This window comes from Chenopodium album, chromosome 22 (genome assembly GCF_948465745.1).
Source record: "Chenopodium album chromosome 22, dcCheAlbu1.1, whole genome shotgun sequence".
NCBI classification, from domain to species: Eukaryota; Viridiplantae; Streptophyta; class Magnoliopsida; order Caryophyllales; family Amaranthaceae; genus Chenopodium; species Chenopodium album.
The window spans coordinates 31,943,958-31,959,331 of NC_137855.1; the positions used below are offsets into that span (position 1 = coordinate 31,943,958).

The window sequence follows — 15,374 nt, forward strand, 5'->3', positions numbered from 1 at the left end:
TAGCTAGACGAGACTATACATTGATATATTGATCTGACTTATATTTAGTATGCAGTCAATTTGGATTTTTCGAGAGAGATGTTGCAGCATCGGTATAAGTTGTTGATATGGGGAGTTTAAGTTGTTGCTACAAGGGCCTCTTTCTTATTTAGTTGTAATTTAATTTCAAACCTCTGAAATTCTACTCCAAAGGCATTATACTATTTTAGTATCTTGTTAGGAAGTGATCTTAGTGGATTAACTTGAGCTAGTTTGGAGTATATATTCAAATTATTATTGTGTATATATTAGCTTGTTGTTAGGAAGCATGCAGCGGAACCTACCTACAGTGGCTTGGCTTAGGGACATAAAGGCTGGAGAGTGCAACATGTGACGCAGATAGTTGAGTTGCTCGGACATTTGGTATGTTTGTGTACTTAAATTAATTTGTTTGGGATTCAAATAAATCAAGTAATCAACTTTTCTCATGAATGGGAAGATCCTCCTAAATTATTGTCATTATATTTCTTGCTTTGCGTAATATGTTATTATGTGTATATTCATGTGAAACATATATTTTGTGATGACCTGTTGCGTAATGTGGAGCTTGATTAAGACTTTGAGGCTAATGAGTAGGTTAGTTGGACTCACCTTAGTGGGTGTGTTGAGGAGGGAGACTCTCATGTGAGTTCATTTAATTGCGGCTTAATATTGACTGATTTGTTTGTCAAGTTGTGAGTTGTTACCTTTGCTCATAGTATTATATCCATTGTTGAGTGTCATGGATGATTAGGGCTTGGATATGCAACTTTTTATGAGCCTTAAGTGTTAATCTTATATCCTTAATCCATTGGCTAATTGATTTATTAAACTTGGAGATCGAGTAGAATTATAAATGTGATTTTGTTCTATATGTTGATGTTTGCTTGAGGCATATCTTTCCTTCATGGTCTAGGTGAGATCAATTGTCTCCTTGTTTATATAGTAGAAGTAAGAGTGTTATTTTAACTAAAGTTTGAACAAATAAATACGGTCAACAAAATTTGGAGAGCTCTACATATTGGAATAATTAGAAGGAATTACCCAATTTTTAAAAGGTCTTATAAATAGCATGTGTTTTAACTTTGGTTAATACTACCTCCGTTTCTTTTTAGTTGACACGTATTCCTTTTTAGGAAGTTTTTTTTTAGTTGACACGTTTCCTTTTGGGGCAACTTTTTTACCTTACATTTACAAGCTACCCCACTTGCCTTTTCATTCTCTCTCACTCTCTTTCCTCTCCTTAATACATGTGCCTAAATCAAACGCGTCAACTAAATAGAAACGGAGGAAGTATAACCTATATGGGGGTATCAATATTTTTTAGCTCACTATGTTGGCTAAATTAAGGTCCATCTCACGAGAGTTTGTCTAGGTATCCCTTGTTTAATGGATTATTTATGTCAGAATCTCATATGCTTGTTGTGTGGGGGTACCTATTTAAGGTGAAATGTTCCTTGGTGTGCATTGCAGTTGTTTTTTGAGACATTGTGATATTGTGATTGTTGAATATGATGAATTTAATATTGCTTATTTATCCATTTATGTGAGTAATCTTTTATTCAATTCATTCATAAGTAATGTAAATTTTTTCAAGCTAGCATAAACCTTTATACTATTTAAAGGTCCTAATATGTGATTTAGGATGAGTTATGCTAATTTGATTTGTGGTTGTGCTAATGTTATTAAAATGGGTTGACATAGTACAATTACCTCCGGGGTTTGGTTCTAGTCACAGTACAGGTGTGCAAGATAAATGCAATCACTCCCTGATCATTGGTGTAGGTGCTTGCAATACCTCGAGTCTGGTGGTGCAGAAATTGAAGCAGAAAGGTGGTGGTATAGGCTGGACCTGGTGCCTAAAGGATGCTGACCAGAACATTGTGCAGAGATATGGCTTCTCTTCTCAGGAGGGCAACTCCATGAGCATCTTATGTGCTATCCATAATGGAATGCAGGCTGCTCTTAACAACCATATTTGGCATCTGCAGATTTGCTGCCAAGACACAAGAGTAACACGCTGGCTGCAAGGAAGTCTTTCAGAGCTGCAGGAAGGAAGAATGTGGATTCATAAGATCAACAACTTATTGCCTCTCTTTCATTGTTTATCCAGTGTTTCTAAAATTGGGGATTAACTCCCTTTGTTCTAGCTGTCAAAAAAAAAAAAAAAAAGTACAATTACATTGAGAATGACTTGAATTGTGTTAAATTCTCGTATGCGAATCATATGCGCTAGTTTGAGAATGTTTTCTCAATTTTGTAATGGTATGATAATTTAAAATTTATATCTAAGAGTCATATATATACATAGTTTGATTCATATTTTTATTTAACCTTTTCTTTAGTGAAGTTGGTAGATCAGCTAGGAAGGAGCAAATTTAGAGTCCAAACTAATTAAGTCTAATTGTCCTTCTTAATTACTAAGAAAGATTTGAGGATAAGAAGAAGTCATGGGGTGTCTTCAAAAAGTGATGGATAAATATCCATAACCATATGGAGAAACCATGTCTTTGTGTTTGTGCTAGTTTTGGAGAGAAACAAGTTAAATATAATTCCTTATTTGTGATCTATTGAAGTTTGTGAAAGTTAGTTTTGTCTAACCATAATAAAGCCATTAGATGTAATGTTGATGACTTTCATGAGTCAGTTGAAAGTAAAGAAATTGATATAACTTCATTGAAGGTTTGGTGATTGACTATCTTTGTTATCTCTCATCATGACTAAGTTTGTGCGTTCATTTGTCTTGTTTGCATTATTATCCTCTAATGTTTTGATACTGGTTCAAATGAAGGCATATATTGCAAACTAATATGACAACTTAGTTATGAAATTGAAAGTGGAGGAATTTTTTCTAAGTGTGTCCTTGTTAGAAATAATACAACGTAAATAAGTTTATTATATAATTGAGCACCAAAGCTATGGTGTGAGAAGTCATCACATGATTATTCCCGTAATCTGTTAGTTTGACCATGATTGTGAATCATATGCTTCTAACTTAATGTTGTTATGATATTAATCATAGTGGTTCAAACGAGAATATTGTTATGTTATTAATCATAGTGCAGGTGGAGACTATGAAAGTGCTCTCTAATGATCATTGTATGGTACTGTGAAATAAGAATTAAAATTGCAGGTTGAAAATGCTTACAAAGTAACCAAAAATGATGAGTTCACTATGAAGGTTTAATTTGACTCAAAACGTTATTGCAAAATCTATTAGTAGATATCAATTGTGGGGGGAGCCAACTCCATTAAATACATGTGTTGTGAAGTACAAGTTACAATTGAGGCAACTTACCATGGAAAAATAATAAAAATGTATACATGCTAGATGCATGAATACTTATCATAAAAATGTGATCACGTGATGTGAGAGGAATATTAGAGATTCCTCAACAAATAAGGTCTTTGTAGAAAAATGGTGCTAGAGTCAGCACAAGGAATGTGTTTAAGCCTATGAGGAGTGAATTGTGATTGATACCCATCTTAGAAATGTCTAAGTTCAATGGGTCAAACGAAGTTACAAAAGAGCTCAAGTATAGTACCACGACCATTCCTATTAATAAAGAGATGTGGTACTTCTTACTGCTATGTGTATGAGGTTGAGTTGAAGAACTCTTAATAAGTTCATAGCCTTAATATATAAAGGTGGTTTGTGGCAGTACAAACTTAATGAACTTACCTATGTGAATGTGGGGGTTACGCCCAATCCCCTATGAGGTTCCAAAGGCTAGGACCTCTAGAGCATTCATGAAAAATCCAGGCAAATGTGGGGCATTTTTAATTTCGCGAGAACACCTTTGATTTGAGAAAAATTTAGTACGCAACTGTATTTTACAAACTTCATGAAAGGTTCAAGGCAAAATCCACCCGACATGACCGTAGAATATAATTGTAAGTACTGGGTATCAATTCAAGTCCACAAGACATTGGTACTTGTAAAACTAAATATCCAATGCTTAATTTCTTTATCTTCATTCTTCTTTTGAATCATGTGGGGGAATGTTGGAGTTAGATAGAGAACTCCAAATAAATTGTGCTTCAAAAGAATTAATTTTCCATTTGTCAAAGATTGCATTGTATAAATTGGTTCTTAAAATAAGTTGATTCCTTGAAATATGCTCAATTAGTCAATCGTTTTGGACTTAATTGGGGGATTTAGATGTTAACCATTTTTTGGTCTAAATTGGTGGCCAAATTCGTTGTACCTTATTCACTCTCATTCGTGACCAGATTCGTTGTATCCAGTTCACACTCATATACTATATAAACATCTCCTTTTGTCCCTTTTCGGACACAGAAAAAAGTGGGAATTGATCCTCTCTTACAATTATTCTTCATGACCTCCTTTTCTATTGAGCATTGTTCGAAGGTGTTTTCAATCCAACTCTCCGTAGTACACCGAAGAGTTAGAGTCGTGTAACCTTGGAGGTCGATTGCTATGAGCCCGTGTGTACCTGTGCGGAATGGATGTTAAATGACAATATTATCGTAAAAGTTACTCTAATTCACATTCTTACCTAAGTCAAGTAAAAAAAATGTAGGAAACATGACTAATAGCAATTAAGATAATTAAGTGACTTATCTAGAAAATGTTGTGGCGTGACATTAGATCACTGCCCTAAAGTCGAATTTATATTACTCAATAAGCTAATCTAAAAAGCTCTATTTTTTAGCTTTTACAAATTAGCTTATTTGTCTCAATAAGCTTATTTAAAAATTAAAAAGCTATTTTACCAAACAACCAAATTAGAAGATAGTATGTAGTAAAACCTCTAACTTGGTCAAATAAGCTCATTTTTGGTCAAAACTCTAATTACCAAACATGGCTAGGGCTATAAGAGGTATATTGGAGAATTGAGCAGGAAAATTGAGGGAAAGGGGTTGTTAATGGTCATGTGAGGGTCACATGGTCTGTCAATACCGAAGAAAAAAGTTATCGGCGAGATTCTGATGTATGATATTCTTTTATAACATTTTACATTTTAATAGATAACTAGTATAGTACTCGTGCAATTGCACGATTTTAAAAGTTTAAATATCAAATCTCACAAAATCAAAACCAAAGTTAGCTTAATGCATAGTAGTGATATTTTTTTACATTATATGATTATTCATTCACAACAATGTGTATTGTATTGCGTATCATAATTTTAATTCAATGTTAAAGAAAATTAAAATTTAATTTAGAGATATAAAAAAGCTTATGTCCTTTACATATATTACCTATTAGATCATAATGACTCATGTCCATTCGTATATCTCATATTTTACCCTTATATGTACTTTTGAGCTTATGTTTCTTGTCTAATGGAGAATGTATAATTTACATTATAAAATTATATGTTACACTTTTCTTTTAAAAAATATATATATATATATATATATATATATATATATATATATATATATATATATATATATATATATATATATATATCTTAATGCAATATTTTCTAGGTCCTTAAGTTATTTTGCAGCACTATTTTTTTTTAATAATATGTCCAATTACTCCTTTTGTCTCTAATTTTTTTTGTCCCATTGTATCTATATGGGTAATACTTGTCCTAAAATCACACACTTCAGATATTATGCACGATAATAATCTATCAATCAATAACTATATACTAAAAGACACACTAGCAATGACACATGTTTGTGTCTTTAGTTTTTTTTTTTTTTAAAAAAAAAAAAAAAAATCCTTTTATAAAACTTTATTTTTTAGGAAATTATTATATACAATAAATCAATAATAATTGTCATAGTTAACTTTATAAAGTAAGTAAAGATCTTTACATTTTATAGATAAATATGCAACTACAATAGGTATGTGTATTGGCAACATATAATTACTTAAAAAAACGCAATTTTTGAGAATCTTTTTTTAAGAATATGTAATCTTCATATACTTGACAAGAAAAATTAAAAAATTAGGAAGAAAAAAAAAGCCTATATATGATTTATAAATACTTCTTTGATTAATAGTAAGAAATAAAAAAGATACATCTATTTTGTCTTTGAAAATTTAAAGTTACCCATACGAAAGGCCACTACAAGAAAACGCGTTTTTAGCAATCAATATTATCGACGGGCGTCAAATCAGTCGGTAAAATGAAACATTAGCGAATAATTTTAAAAACGGTCGCTAATTACTGACTGTTAAGATGATAATCGGTCGCTAATTACCAACCGTTTTAAAAATCTATCATTCTACATAATTTGAAATTACTCATTTGACTAAAGTACTCAACAACTCTTTTACGTGATATTTAATATTTAAATTTCTGTAAAGACATGAAATAAGAAGAAAATAACTATATTTTGGTAAAAATTTGTTCACAACAGTTTTAGAATTTTTTTAATTAAACATAGAGCACCTAATTAAAACAATAGCTCCACGTGTTGCCTCATCATTAAAAAATTCCCCGCCCTTTCCCGTTATTCTAAATAAAGCAATTAGCTCACCAAATTTTATTAAGACCTTTTATTTCCTATAAATCTTACATATAAAATTCAAATATTATATAATATAATAAAAATATCACAGTTTGTATATTAGAATAAAAATAATTGATCTTATATAATATTTTTGCCAACAAAATTTAAATTTATTGATCTTAAGTGATACAATTTTTGTCTAGAAAATTTTATGCGTAAGAGTTTAAGGAAATAAAAGGTCTTAAAAAAAATTCATGCATAGCCCAGCCGAACTCATATTGGTCTTTTAAAAACGAAACTCATGCATAGCCCAGCCCACGTGTCTTGCCAATCAAGTCAAAAGGCCCCTGACATTATTTTTTTTGGTTAAATCGATCAAAAAGGATTGAGCCTCGGCCTGTTGTCCTCTTGTTGAGTTCGTTCTATGGGTTAAAATAAAACATAAAGACTTTGAGAATTATTCTTTCTCCTCCATCCATCTTCTCTCATCAAACCCAGCCTTCATTGGTGAATTAGAACGAGTTTTCAATCCATTGATTTTTACTGGTCAAAAAGCCTAATTTATGTTATTTTTTGGTCTATTTCTATAATTTTATGGGATTATTTATATTTTAAATAATGCTTTCCATTATGTGAAGATAGATTGCTATCCTTTAAAAGACAAATTTTATCCTCCTTTTTTTACAAGAGACTGATCTTTTCTTTTTTAATTCTAAAGTTTAATATCTAATGGAATACCATAACTGGCTTGATGAAAAGAAATTGTGTGAGATTGAAAGAATTTTCAATAACCAGATGATTAAAATTGAATCATCCTCTTTTGGTTACAAAAAATCGCTAGCTAAGATTGTCTACTACCCACCTAAATCTACTTAGAATTATAATTAGACAAACTGGGGTATGCGAGATTAGTTAGGCATGTATGGAGAAATCCACTTATGCACTACCCATGGGGCTCATTACTCACTTACTTTATCCGTTTATTTCAAGGTTATGTTTAGTTCACCTTAATTATTCAGGATCTCATTGCTTACTCCCTCTGTCTCTTTTTTTTTTTTTGGTCCCATTTTATTTTTCACGATTTTCAAAATGCGTATCTCTAATTTCATGAGCATAAAAATTATATAAACTCAATACTAATAAAATATACAATTAGACGAATCCAACAAGAACCCGTATGGCTATACTATTTCTTATATAAATCAATAACAATTAATGATCAAAATTTTAAAAGTTTGATAACATCGTTGATGGGGCAAAAATATAGGGCAAAAGTTATTTAAAAGTTTTAAATACTCTCTCTATCCCTAATTATGTAGTTCTCATATGACTTATTTAGGTTAAATTTTGAAAATTTTGACTATAAATTCCCGTTTTATAAGATACTAGGTTAGAACCCATGCGATGCACGGTTTATATAAAACCTATTTTGAATTTGTACATTTTAATAATAATGAATCGCTATCATACATGAATATAAATAAGAGATACGTACAATTTGTCATTTAAAATCTTTTATATTCTTCAAAACTATGATATAGTATCTAATTCATAGTTTAATATAGGAGATCATTTATAAGTGGGTTATTAAAACTTTTTCAAGTTCCTACGATAAATTAATAGGTTTTAGTTGTAAGATAGAAGCTTTTTAATATTTAGATTTCAAAAATGTTAATTAGGATAATTTAAAAAAAATAAAAAAAAAAAGAGAGAGAGATGACGTCATCATTGCATTTAGGCGGGAAAATTTTTATTAAGAAAACAACACGTGGGCAATGATGATGTCATCATCTTTTGTTTTAGTAATAGTTAATAGATTACTCCCTTTGTATTTTGATAAGTGTTACACTTACCAAATTAGACCGACACTTCCTTTTTTTGGCAAAAAATACATTAAAATATTTTATATCTCTCCTCTCATGGTCCCCACTCAAACCCACTTTTACTTTTAATTTTTTTTATTTATTATTATATCTCTCCTCTCACATTCATTACTTTCCAATAAACTATTAACCCCATCATCTTTCTTTTACAATTTGTTAATACTTTAAGTACCCCACTTACCTCTTATTTTATTTAAGTCAATTAAATTACCTAAAACTATGTGCCGGTCAAACTGTAACACTTATTAAAACACGGAGGGAGTATATGTTAATGTGAGATCTTGTTAGATTTATCACATTTTATATTTTATTAATATTAAGTTTTATAATTTTTAAGTTTATGAGAATAGATTTAGACGTTTTAAGACATGTATTGAAAACAGTGAAAAGTCAAATGTATTTAAGGACAAAAGGAATTAGTATAGATGGTCAAACTGCAAATAATTTTTTGAAAATTAGTATAGATGGTCAAACTCCAAACAACCAATAGTCAACTATGAAGTATCAATTTTAATTGTTTATAATTTTAAGTTTTTTTTAAAAAAAAATAACCACCAACTATTCATCTCATTTTTGCAATAACCACCTACAATTATTTTTATTAAATTTTCCCACCTACTATTTTTAAAAATATTATAGTTTCTTACAAAATTTTCCACTCCCTAATAGATGACGTCATTGTGGTGTTCTTCTCCCTCGAGGCCTCGATTCTCATGCTTGATTAAGGTTTTTTTTTTCATAAGACATTAAAATTGGGTTAGGGAAAAACATTTGGTAGTCTATTTAACATAATTTAAGCTCACACGATGATAATCAAGTTACTAAACATTTATATATTATAATTTGTTGTTCTTCTTTTAGGGTTTTTCAAATTTGGAGAATTTTTTAAATTGATATAAATTTCTGAAATAAGCGTTATTTACATAATTTAGGGTTATAAATCATAATTTAGAAAAACGATTGAATTTAAGAAAAACCCAAAGTACATATGAACCCCTAAGTATTCGTAACAATAATTAAGCATCATTTTTACACAATAATGGCAATGTTGGTACTAATTGAAAACATAATTCATGAAATTGATGCAAGTTAGTCCCAATTTCGTAAATTAATCATGTTAGATTATATGTAAATAATCTAGTATATAATTAGTTTGTAAATTACTAATGTAGCCTTAACCCTAACCTAGTATACGCTTGTATTATAATTAGTATATAATTAGCTTGTAAATCACTAAATAACAAACCTCCAGTTTCATTAAAAACCCCAAAATGAGGAACATTATCATATAATCAGCCCCAATTTCATAAATTATGTGTTTTATTTGTATAATTTGAATTTGTAATTAAGAAACCGAAAAAAGTCCATTCCTTGGTCCGGGCTAGGTCGGGCCAAGCTTCGGGCTGAAATATATATGCCCAAATTACCTGGGCCATGCAGGCTTTTCGAACTGGGCCAAAAAAATTAACTAAAAATGTATACAATATAGGAAAATTTGTAATTATTAATCCCAACTTTGGGCGATTTACTTTCATTAATCCCAACTATTTTATTTTTAAATAATCCTAACTTTGGGGGGCATTTTCTTTTATTAGGTCAAATGACCGGTGACCTGTTTAAAAGGTAAATTTTTTTAATTTTTTTCTTAAAAGCCACATGTCGCAATCTCATTACTCAAAAAAAATTAAAAATAAAAATAAAAACTAAAAATAAAAAAACCCAACCCAGCCACCATCATCCCATCGCAGCCCCACCGCTTCCCACCTAGCACCCACCGGAAACCATCACCTCCTTCCCCAACCCCACTGAAAACCACCGAATTTCCCTCGAAACCACCCGCAACCTCACTCCCTTCCTCCAAAACCACTCGCAGCGCCACCCACCGTCGCAGAAAACAAGCCCAAAACCACCAGCCGCGGATTCCCCCTCTAAAACAACCATCTCGCGCAAACCTCGACCCCATTTCGCCGCAGATTCCCCCTCCCCTTTCGCCGCTAATTCCCCCTCCCCATCCCTCTGTTTTTCGTTTTCTCGGGGTTTCGATTTTGGGTTTCGGTGGCTGGGTTTTGGGGTTTTGGTGGTTGCGTGGGGGAATAGGAAGGGGATCGATGGTTTTCGGTGGGGTTCGGTGATTTTCAGCTAGGTTTCGGTGGTTTCCGGTGGGGTTCGGGAGGGAGATGGTGGTTTTCGGTGGCTGCTAGGGAGGAGGTGGTAGGGCTGTGTGGGATGAAGGTGGTGGTGCTAAGGGAGGATTTTTTTTTTTTTTTTTTTTACTTTATTTTTTTAAACTTTGATTTTTTTTTTAGACAAATTAAGTGTTGGCACGTGTCCATTCACCTGGTATAACAGGTGATTGACTTTCGTTCACCGGTTTTGGCCTGATAAAAGAAGACACCCCCCAAAGTTGGGATTATTTAAAAATAATCAATAGTTGGGATTAATGAAAGTAAATCGCCCAAAGTTGGGATTAATAATTACAAATTTTTCTAAAATATAATAGAGATTTCCCAAGCTCGCCCAATTTTTAAAATTTTTCTATTCGGGCCGAAAAAAGCCCAAACCCCGTCCTAAATTGGGCTGGGCCAGCGGACCGGGCTCAACTTGATCAGGTACACAATGACGTCATATGGCAATCTGAGTCAAATTGGTCATAGGAAAGATTTAATGTTCTTGTAAATAGTTGGTGGTAAAATTAAAAAAAAAAATAATAATAATAATTATAGGTGGTTATTACTAAAACGAAAAGAGAGTGAAGGATAGCTCAAGTGGTTAGAGCTTTTTTTCCCGATTGCAGAGATCTGGGATCGGTTCTCATAATAGTAGGTGGATATTTTCAAAAATCCTAATTTTAATTTTTTTTTTTTTTAAAAAAAGGCTTCTTTTTAGTGAAACCTTCCTCCCTTCAACTCTTCCCTCCCATTTCCTTCCCCATTTCGCTAAACCCTCTAAAACTCTTCTTTTCATAATAGGTTGGCTTATTTTTGACAAATTTTTCATTAATTAATGAATGGAGGTGACATGTGACATTGATAAAAAATAAGGTTTACATGTGACATGATGGGGATGGTGGTTTGTGTTTTTAAATACTAATGGTCTGTTCACATTTACTAAACTGAGCTGAATTAAAATGAACTGATTGGAGCTGAACTGAATAGAGCTGAAATGAATACTCTCTCTGTCCCCTTTTGATAGTCCCTTATGGGCAAAATTTAGTCCCAAAATGTTCACCCCATTTGCTTTTTCCAACAACCATTAATATTAATTTTTTTTATTAAAATTCCCTCCAATTTGCAACAATACTTGTGCAAAGTTATATTTCCCATGTAAATTTTGTTTTCCCATGTACTTTTATTCCTTTCTCTCTCTACTTTTTTGCATACCCAATGTCAATTTACTTTTTCAATGTACTTTAACTATTCTTATTTGTGTTTATTAATTCCCGTGAAAAATGCCCATAACGGACTATCAAAAGGGGACGGAGGGAGTATTTTATTAGAGAAGATTATAGGAACTGAAATGAACTGATTGGAGCTGAACTGAAATTAAGCTGAAATGAACACGACCTAAGTATAAATAAATTATTTTTGAAGAAAGTATAGATATAGATTTTAATTGTTTATTGTTGTTTCAAAAAAAAAAAAAAATAATAAAAAAAAAAACTTAATTGTTAAAAGGCTTCTCTAGTTCTCTTTAGTGAAACGGCTGAAACCCTTCCTTCAACTCTTCCCTCCCATTTCCTCCTCCCCTATTTCGCTAAACCCCCCAAAACCCTTCTTCTCTCTCCCTCTTGAAGCCGCAACAATGGCGGAACTCAAACTCTCAGAAAGCAAAGACCTTACAAGAATCGAACGCATTGGAGCCCACTCCCACATCCGAGGTCTAGGCCTTGACTCTACCCTCGAACCCCGCCTCACTTCCGAAGGTCTAGTCGGCCAACTCCCCGCCCGGAAAGCCGCCGGCGTCATCCTTCAAATGATCAAAGACGGCAAAATTGCCGGCCGCGGAGTCCTCATCGCCGGCCAACCCGGCACCGGAAAGACCGCAATTGCAATGGGTCTCGCAAAATCACTCGGTCATGAAACCCCATTTGCTATGCTATCTGGGTCTGAAATCTTCTCGCTCGAGATGTCGAAGACGGAAGCGCTGATGCAAGCGTTCCGCCGTGCTATTGGGGTGAGAATCAAGGAAGAGGCTGAGGTGATTGAGGGTGAGGTTGTTGAGATTCAGGTGGACCGCCCTGCGGTTGCTGGGGCGGCATCGAAGACGGGGAAATTGACGTTGAAGACGACGGATATGGAGACAGTTTATGATTTGGGGACTAAGATGATTGAGGCGCTTAGTAAGGAGAAGGTTCAAAGTGGGGATGTGATTGCTATTGATAAAGCTTCTGGGAAGATCACTAAGCTTGGGAGATCGTTTTCGAGGTCGAGGGATTACGATGCTATGGGGCCGCATACTAAGTTTGTGCAGTGCCCTGATGGGGAGTTGCAGAAGAGGAAGGAGGTTGTGCATTGTGTTACTCTTCATGAGATTGATGTTATTAACAGCAGGTACTTTCTTTCTTTGTTTAAATTTGTTTAATTGTTCATTATGTAGCTATTTTATTAGTTATTTTTGGTACCTAATATGTCGTCTTCGAGTGTAGGTTGCTAGTTGTTGCTTAATATCCCTATGTTATATATGCCTGCAAGAGAAATGTGATGGAATCAGATTAAGCATATTTCGCAAATGTTAGTTGTTAATTGATGTGAATTAGTGTTTAAGAGGGGAAGGGAGGGAATGGGAGTGATTGGTTCTTGCTTATCACATACTCTGATGTAAGTTCGAGCCATAATAAAACTTTTACAATGTAAGGTAGATAGTTGAGTTGCGAATTCGAATGTTGCTATAAGCAGACAGCAAAGAGATAGAGGATTTAAGCTTACCTTCCTGCACGTAACGCAATTAATCATAATCAAATGTATACTGCTTGGTGACCTTTCTATCCTACAAATTGCTACTTCCTGATTTTGTGAAGTAGTGGGAAAAGAACTTTAGGATGCTTTGGTGTGATTTCCTTTTGTTACAAATTATGTCTCTCAAATTTTCAACCTATTATAAAAGAGGGGAGAATGAATTGAAAATGCTAAGTAAGAACAAAATTCTACTTGTTCTTTTGTCCCTTCATTGCTCAAAATTGAAAATGTAGGAGATAAAAATAATTTCTAAGCATCCAAAAAAATTTAACATTTATATTCATTGGTAAAAATTAATCTATATAATAGTTTTTCCAGTAATAATAATAAATGAAATACGAAAGTAGAGAGATTTTAAGAATTAATTTATCTTTTGATTAAGGTTTTGTAGCAGGTGTATTGTGTACAAGTAAAGAATTGACGATGATGCCTAAAATAAAACAAAGTAGGAGATCACAATAAGTGCTTGTAAGTAATTTGTGTATGGCACTATGACTTTTGAGTAAGTACAGGGCCATGATATGTTGCTAATTAAATAAGGCGGGTGATTTTTTGGGCAAGGTGTTGCTTGTGACCTGAAATTTGGATCTTGAATTTTTTGAACACTTGAATAAGACCAATACATAACTTTTACACTATGTTTGGAAAACAATAGTGAAGGGAAGGGGAGGGGGAGGGGGAGGGAGGGAGAGGTCACCTTCCATTTTCTTATTTTGTTCAAATGTCTTAAATTTTTTTGTCAATTTACTAATTTTATGGTATATCAACTATATCAAACATCACCTTTATCTTGATTATAATCTGTTATAACTTATATGTTTATTGGCTATATTTTCTTTCCTCAAACTTGAACAGTACACCGTAGAACTTGTGATAACCTTATTTTGAAGGTATTCAGACTTGTATACTAGTTGTTTGCTCATCTCTCTGTACATGTGTTGCTCAGAACCCAGGGATTCCTAGCACTCTTCACTGGTGATACTGGTGAAATTCGTGCTGAAGTGAGGGAACAAATCGATACAAAGGTAGCTGAGTGGAGGGAAGAAGGGAAGGCTGAGATAGTCCCAGGGGTTCTGTTCATTGATGAGGTGCACATGTTGGATGTTGAGTGCTTCTCTTTCTTAAATCGTGCCTTGGAGAACGAGATGGCACCGATATTAGTAGTTGCAACCAACAGAGGGCATACAAGGATCAGAGGGACCAATTACAGATCTCCACACGGCATGCCCATTGATTTGCTTGATCGGTTGCTTATAATTGCTACTCAACCCTACACAGAGGAGGAGATTCGCAAGATCTTGGAGATCAGGTGTCAAGAAGAGGATGTAGAAATGACTGAAGAGGCAAAAGTTCTTTTGACAAAGATTGCAATGGAAACATCACTCCGGTATGCTATCAACCTGATAAATTCCTCTGCACTGGCTTGTCAAAGACGGAAGGCAAAGTCAGTAGAGATGGAGGATGTGAGCAGGGTTTATCAGCTATTTCTGGATGTGAAGAGGTCAACACAGTACTTAATGGAGTATCAAAACCAATACATGTTCAATGCAGTACCTGGAGTAGAGGTGAATGAAGATGAGAATGCTGACATGATCGCTTGATATAAATATGTATTGTATTAAACTGTAAGCTTTTGAAATGAAAGTTTGGTGCTCATCACCATTCTGGGTTATTTTGAATTATGATCATCCTCACTAGTGTGCATTTTTTTTCCCTTTTCCTTTTTTTCTTCTTGCTTTGAAGCAATATTTCTGAGTTGCTGCAGTCAGAGGTAGAAAGCCAGAAGTTGAATGCTGAATTACATTAATCATGCAGCGGAACCTAGTTTCAGGCAGTAGATGACTGATGAACCCAGAAATAGATCAGCATCATGTTATCTCTGAGGTATTGGTCTTATTCTCTGCTCTTATCTGCCCCAGTAAAAGTAACACTTTTCAAAACTCTTCTCAGGTTTGTGAATGTGCCTTCATCTTCCGTTCATACGTAAAAATTGCCTAATAAAAGTTCAGAATAGGGCCTTTAGCCCTTTACTAAAACTATAGAATCAGCTGTATCGTCCATTTCCTACAAAAGAGCGCAT

At 33.5% G+C, this 15,374-nt stretch overlaps 1 protein-coding gene across 1 annotated transcript; it reads left to right on the top strand.

The window, feature by feature from the left end:
* The first annotated feature begins 12,107 nt into the window (after positions 1–12,107).
* Positions 12,108–14,982, top strand: LOC145606311 (uncharacterized). Its single transcript, XM_081662333.1, has 2 exons — positions 12,108–12,889; positions 14,241–14,982. Exons 1-2 carry the CDS (start codon positions 12,141–12,143, stop codon positions 14,893–14,895), a joined length of 1,404 nt encoding a protein of 467 aa, XP_081518459.1. The 5' UTR covers positions 12,108–12,140; the 3' UTR covers positions 14,896–14,982.
* Positions 14,983–15,374: the final 392 nt, after the last annotated feature.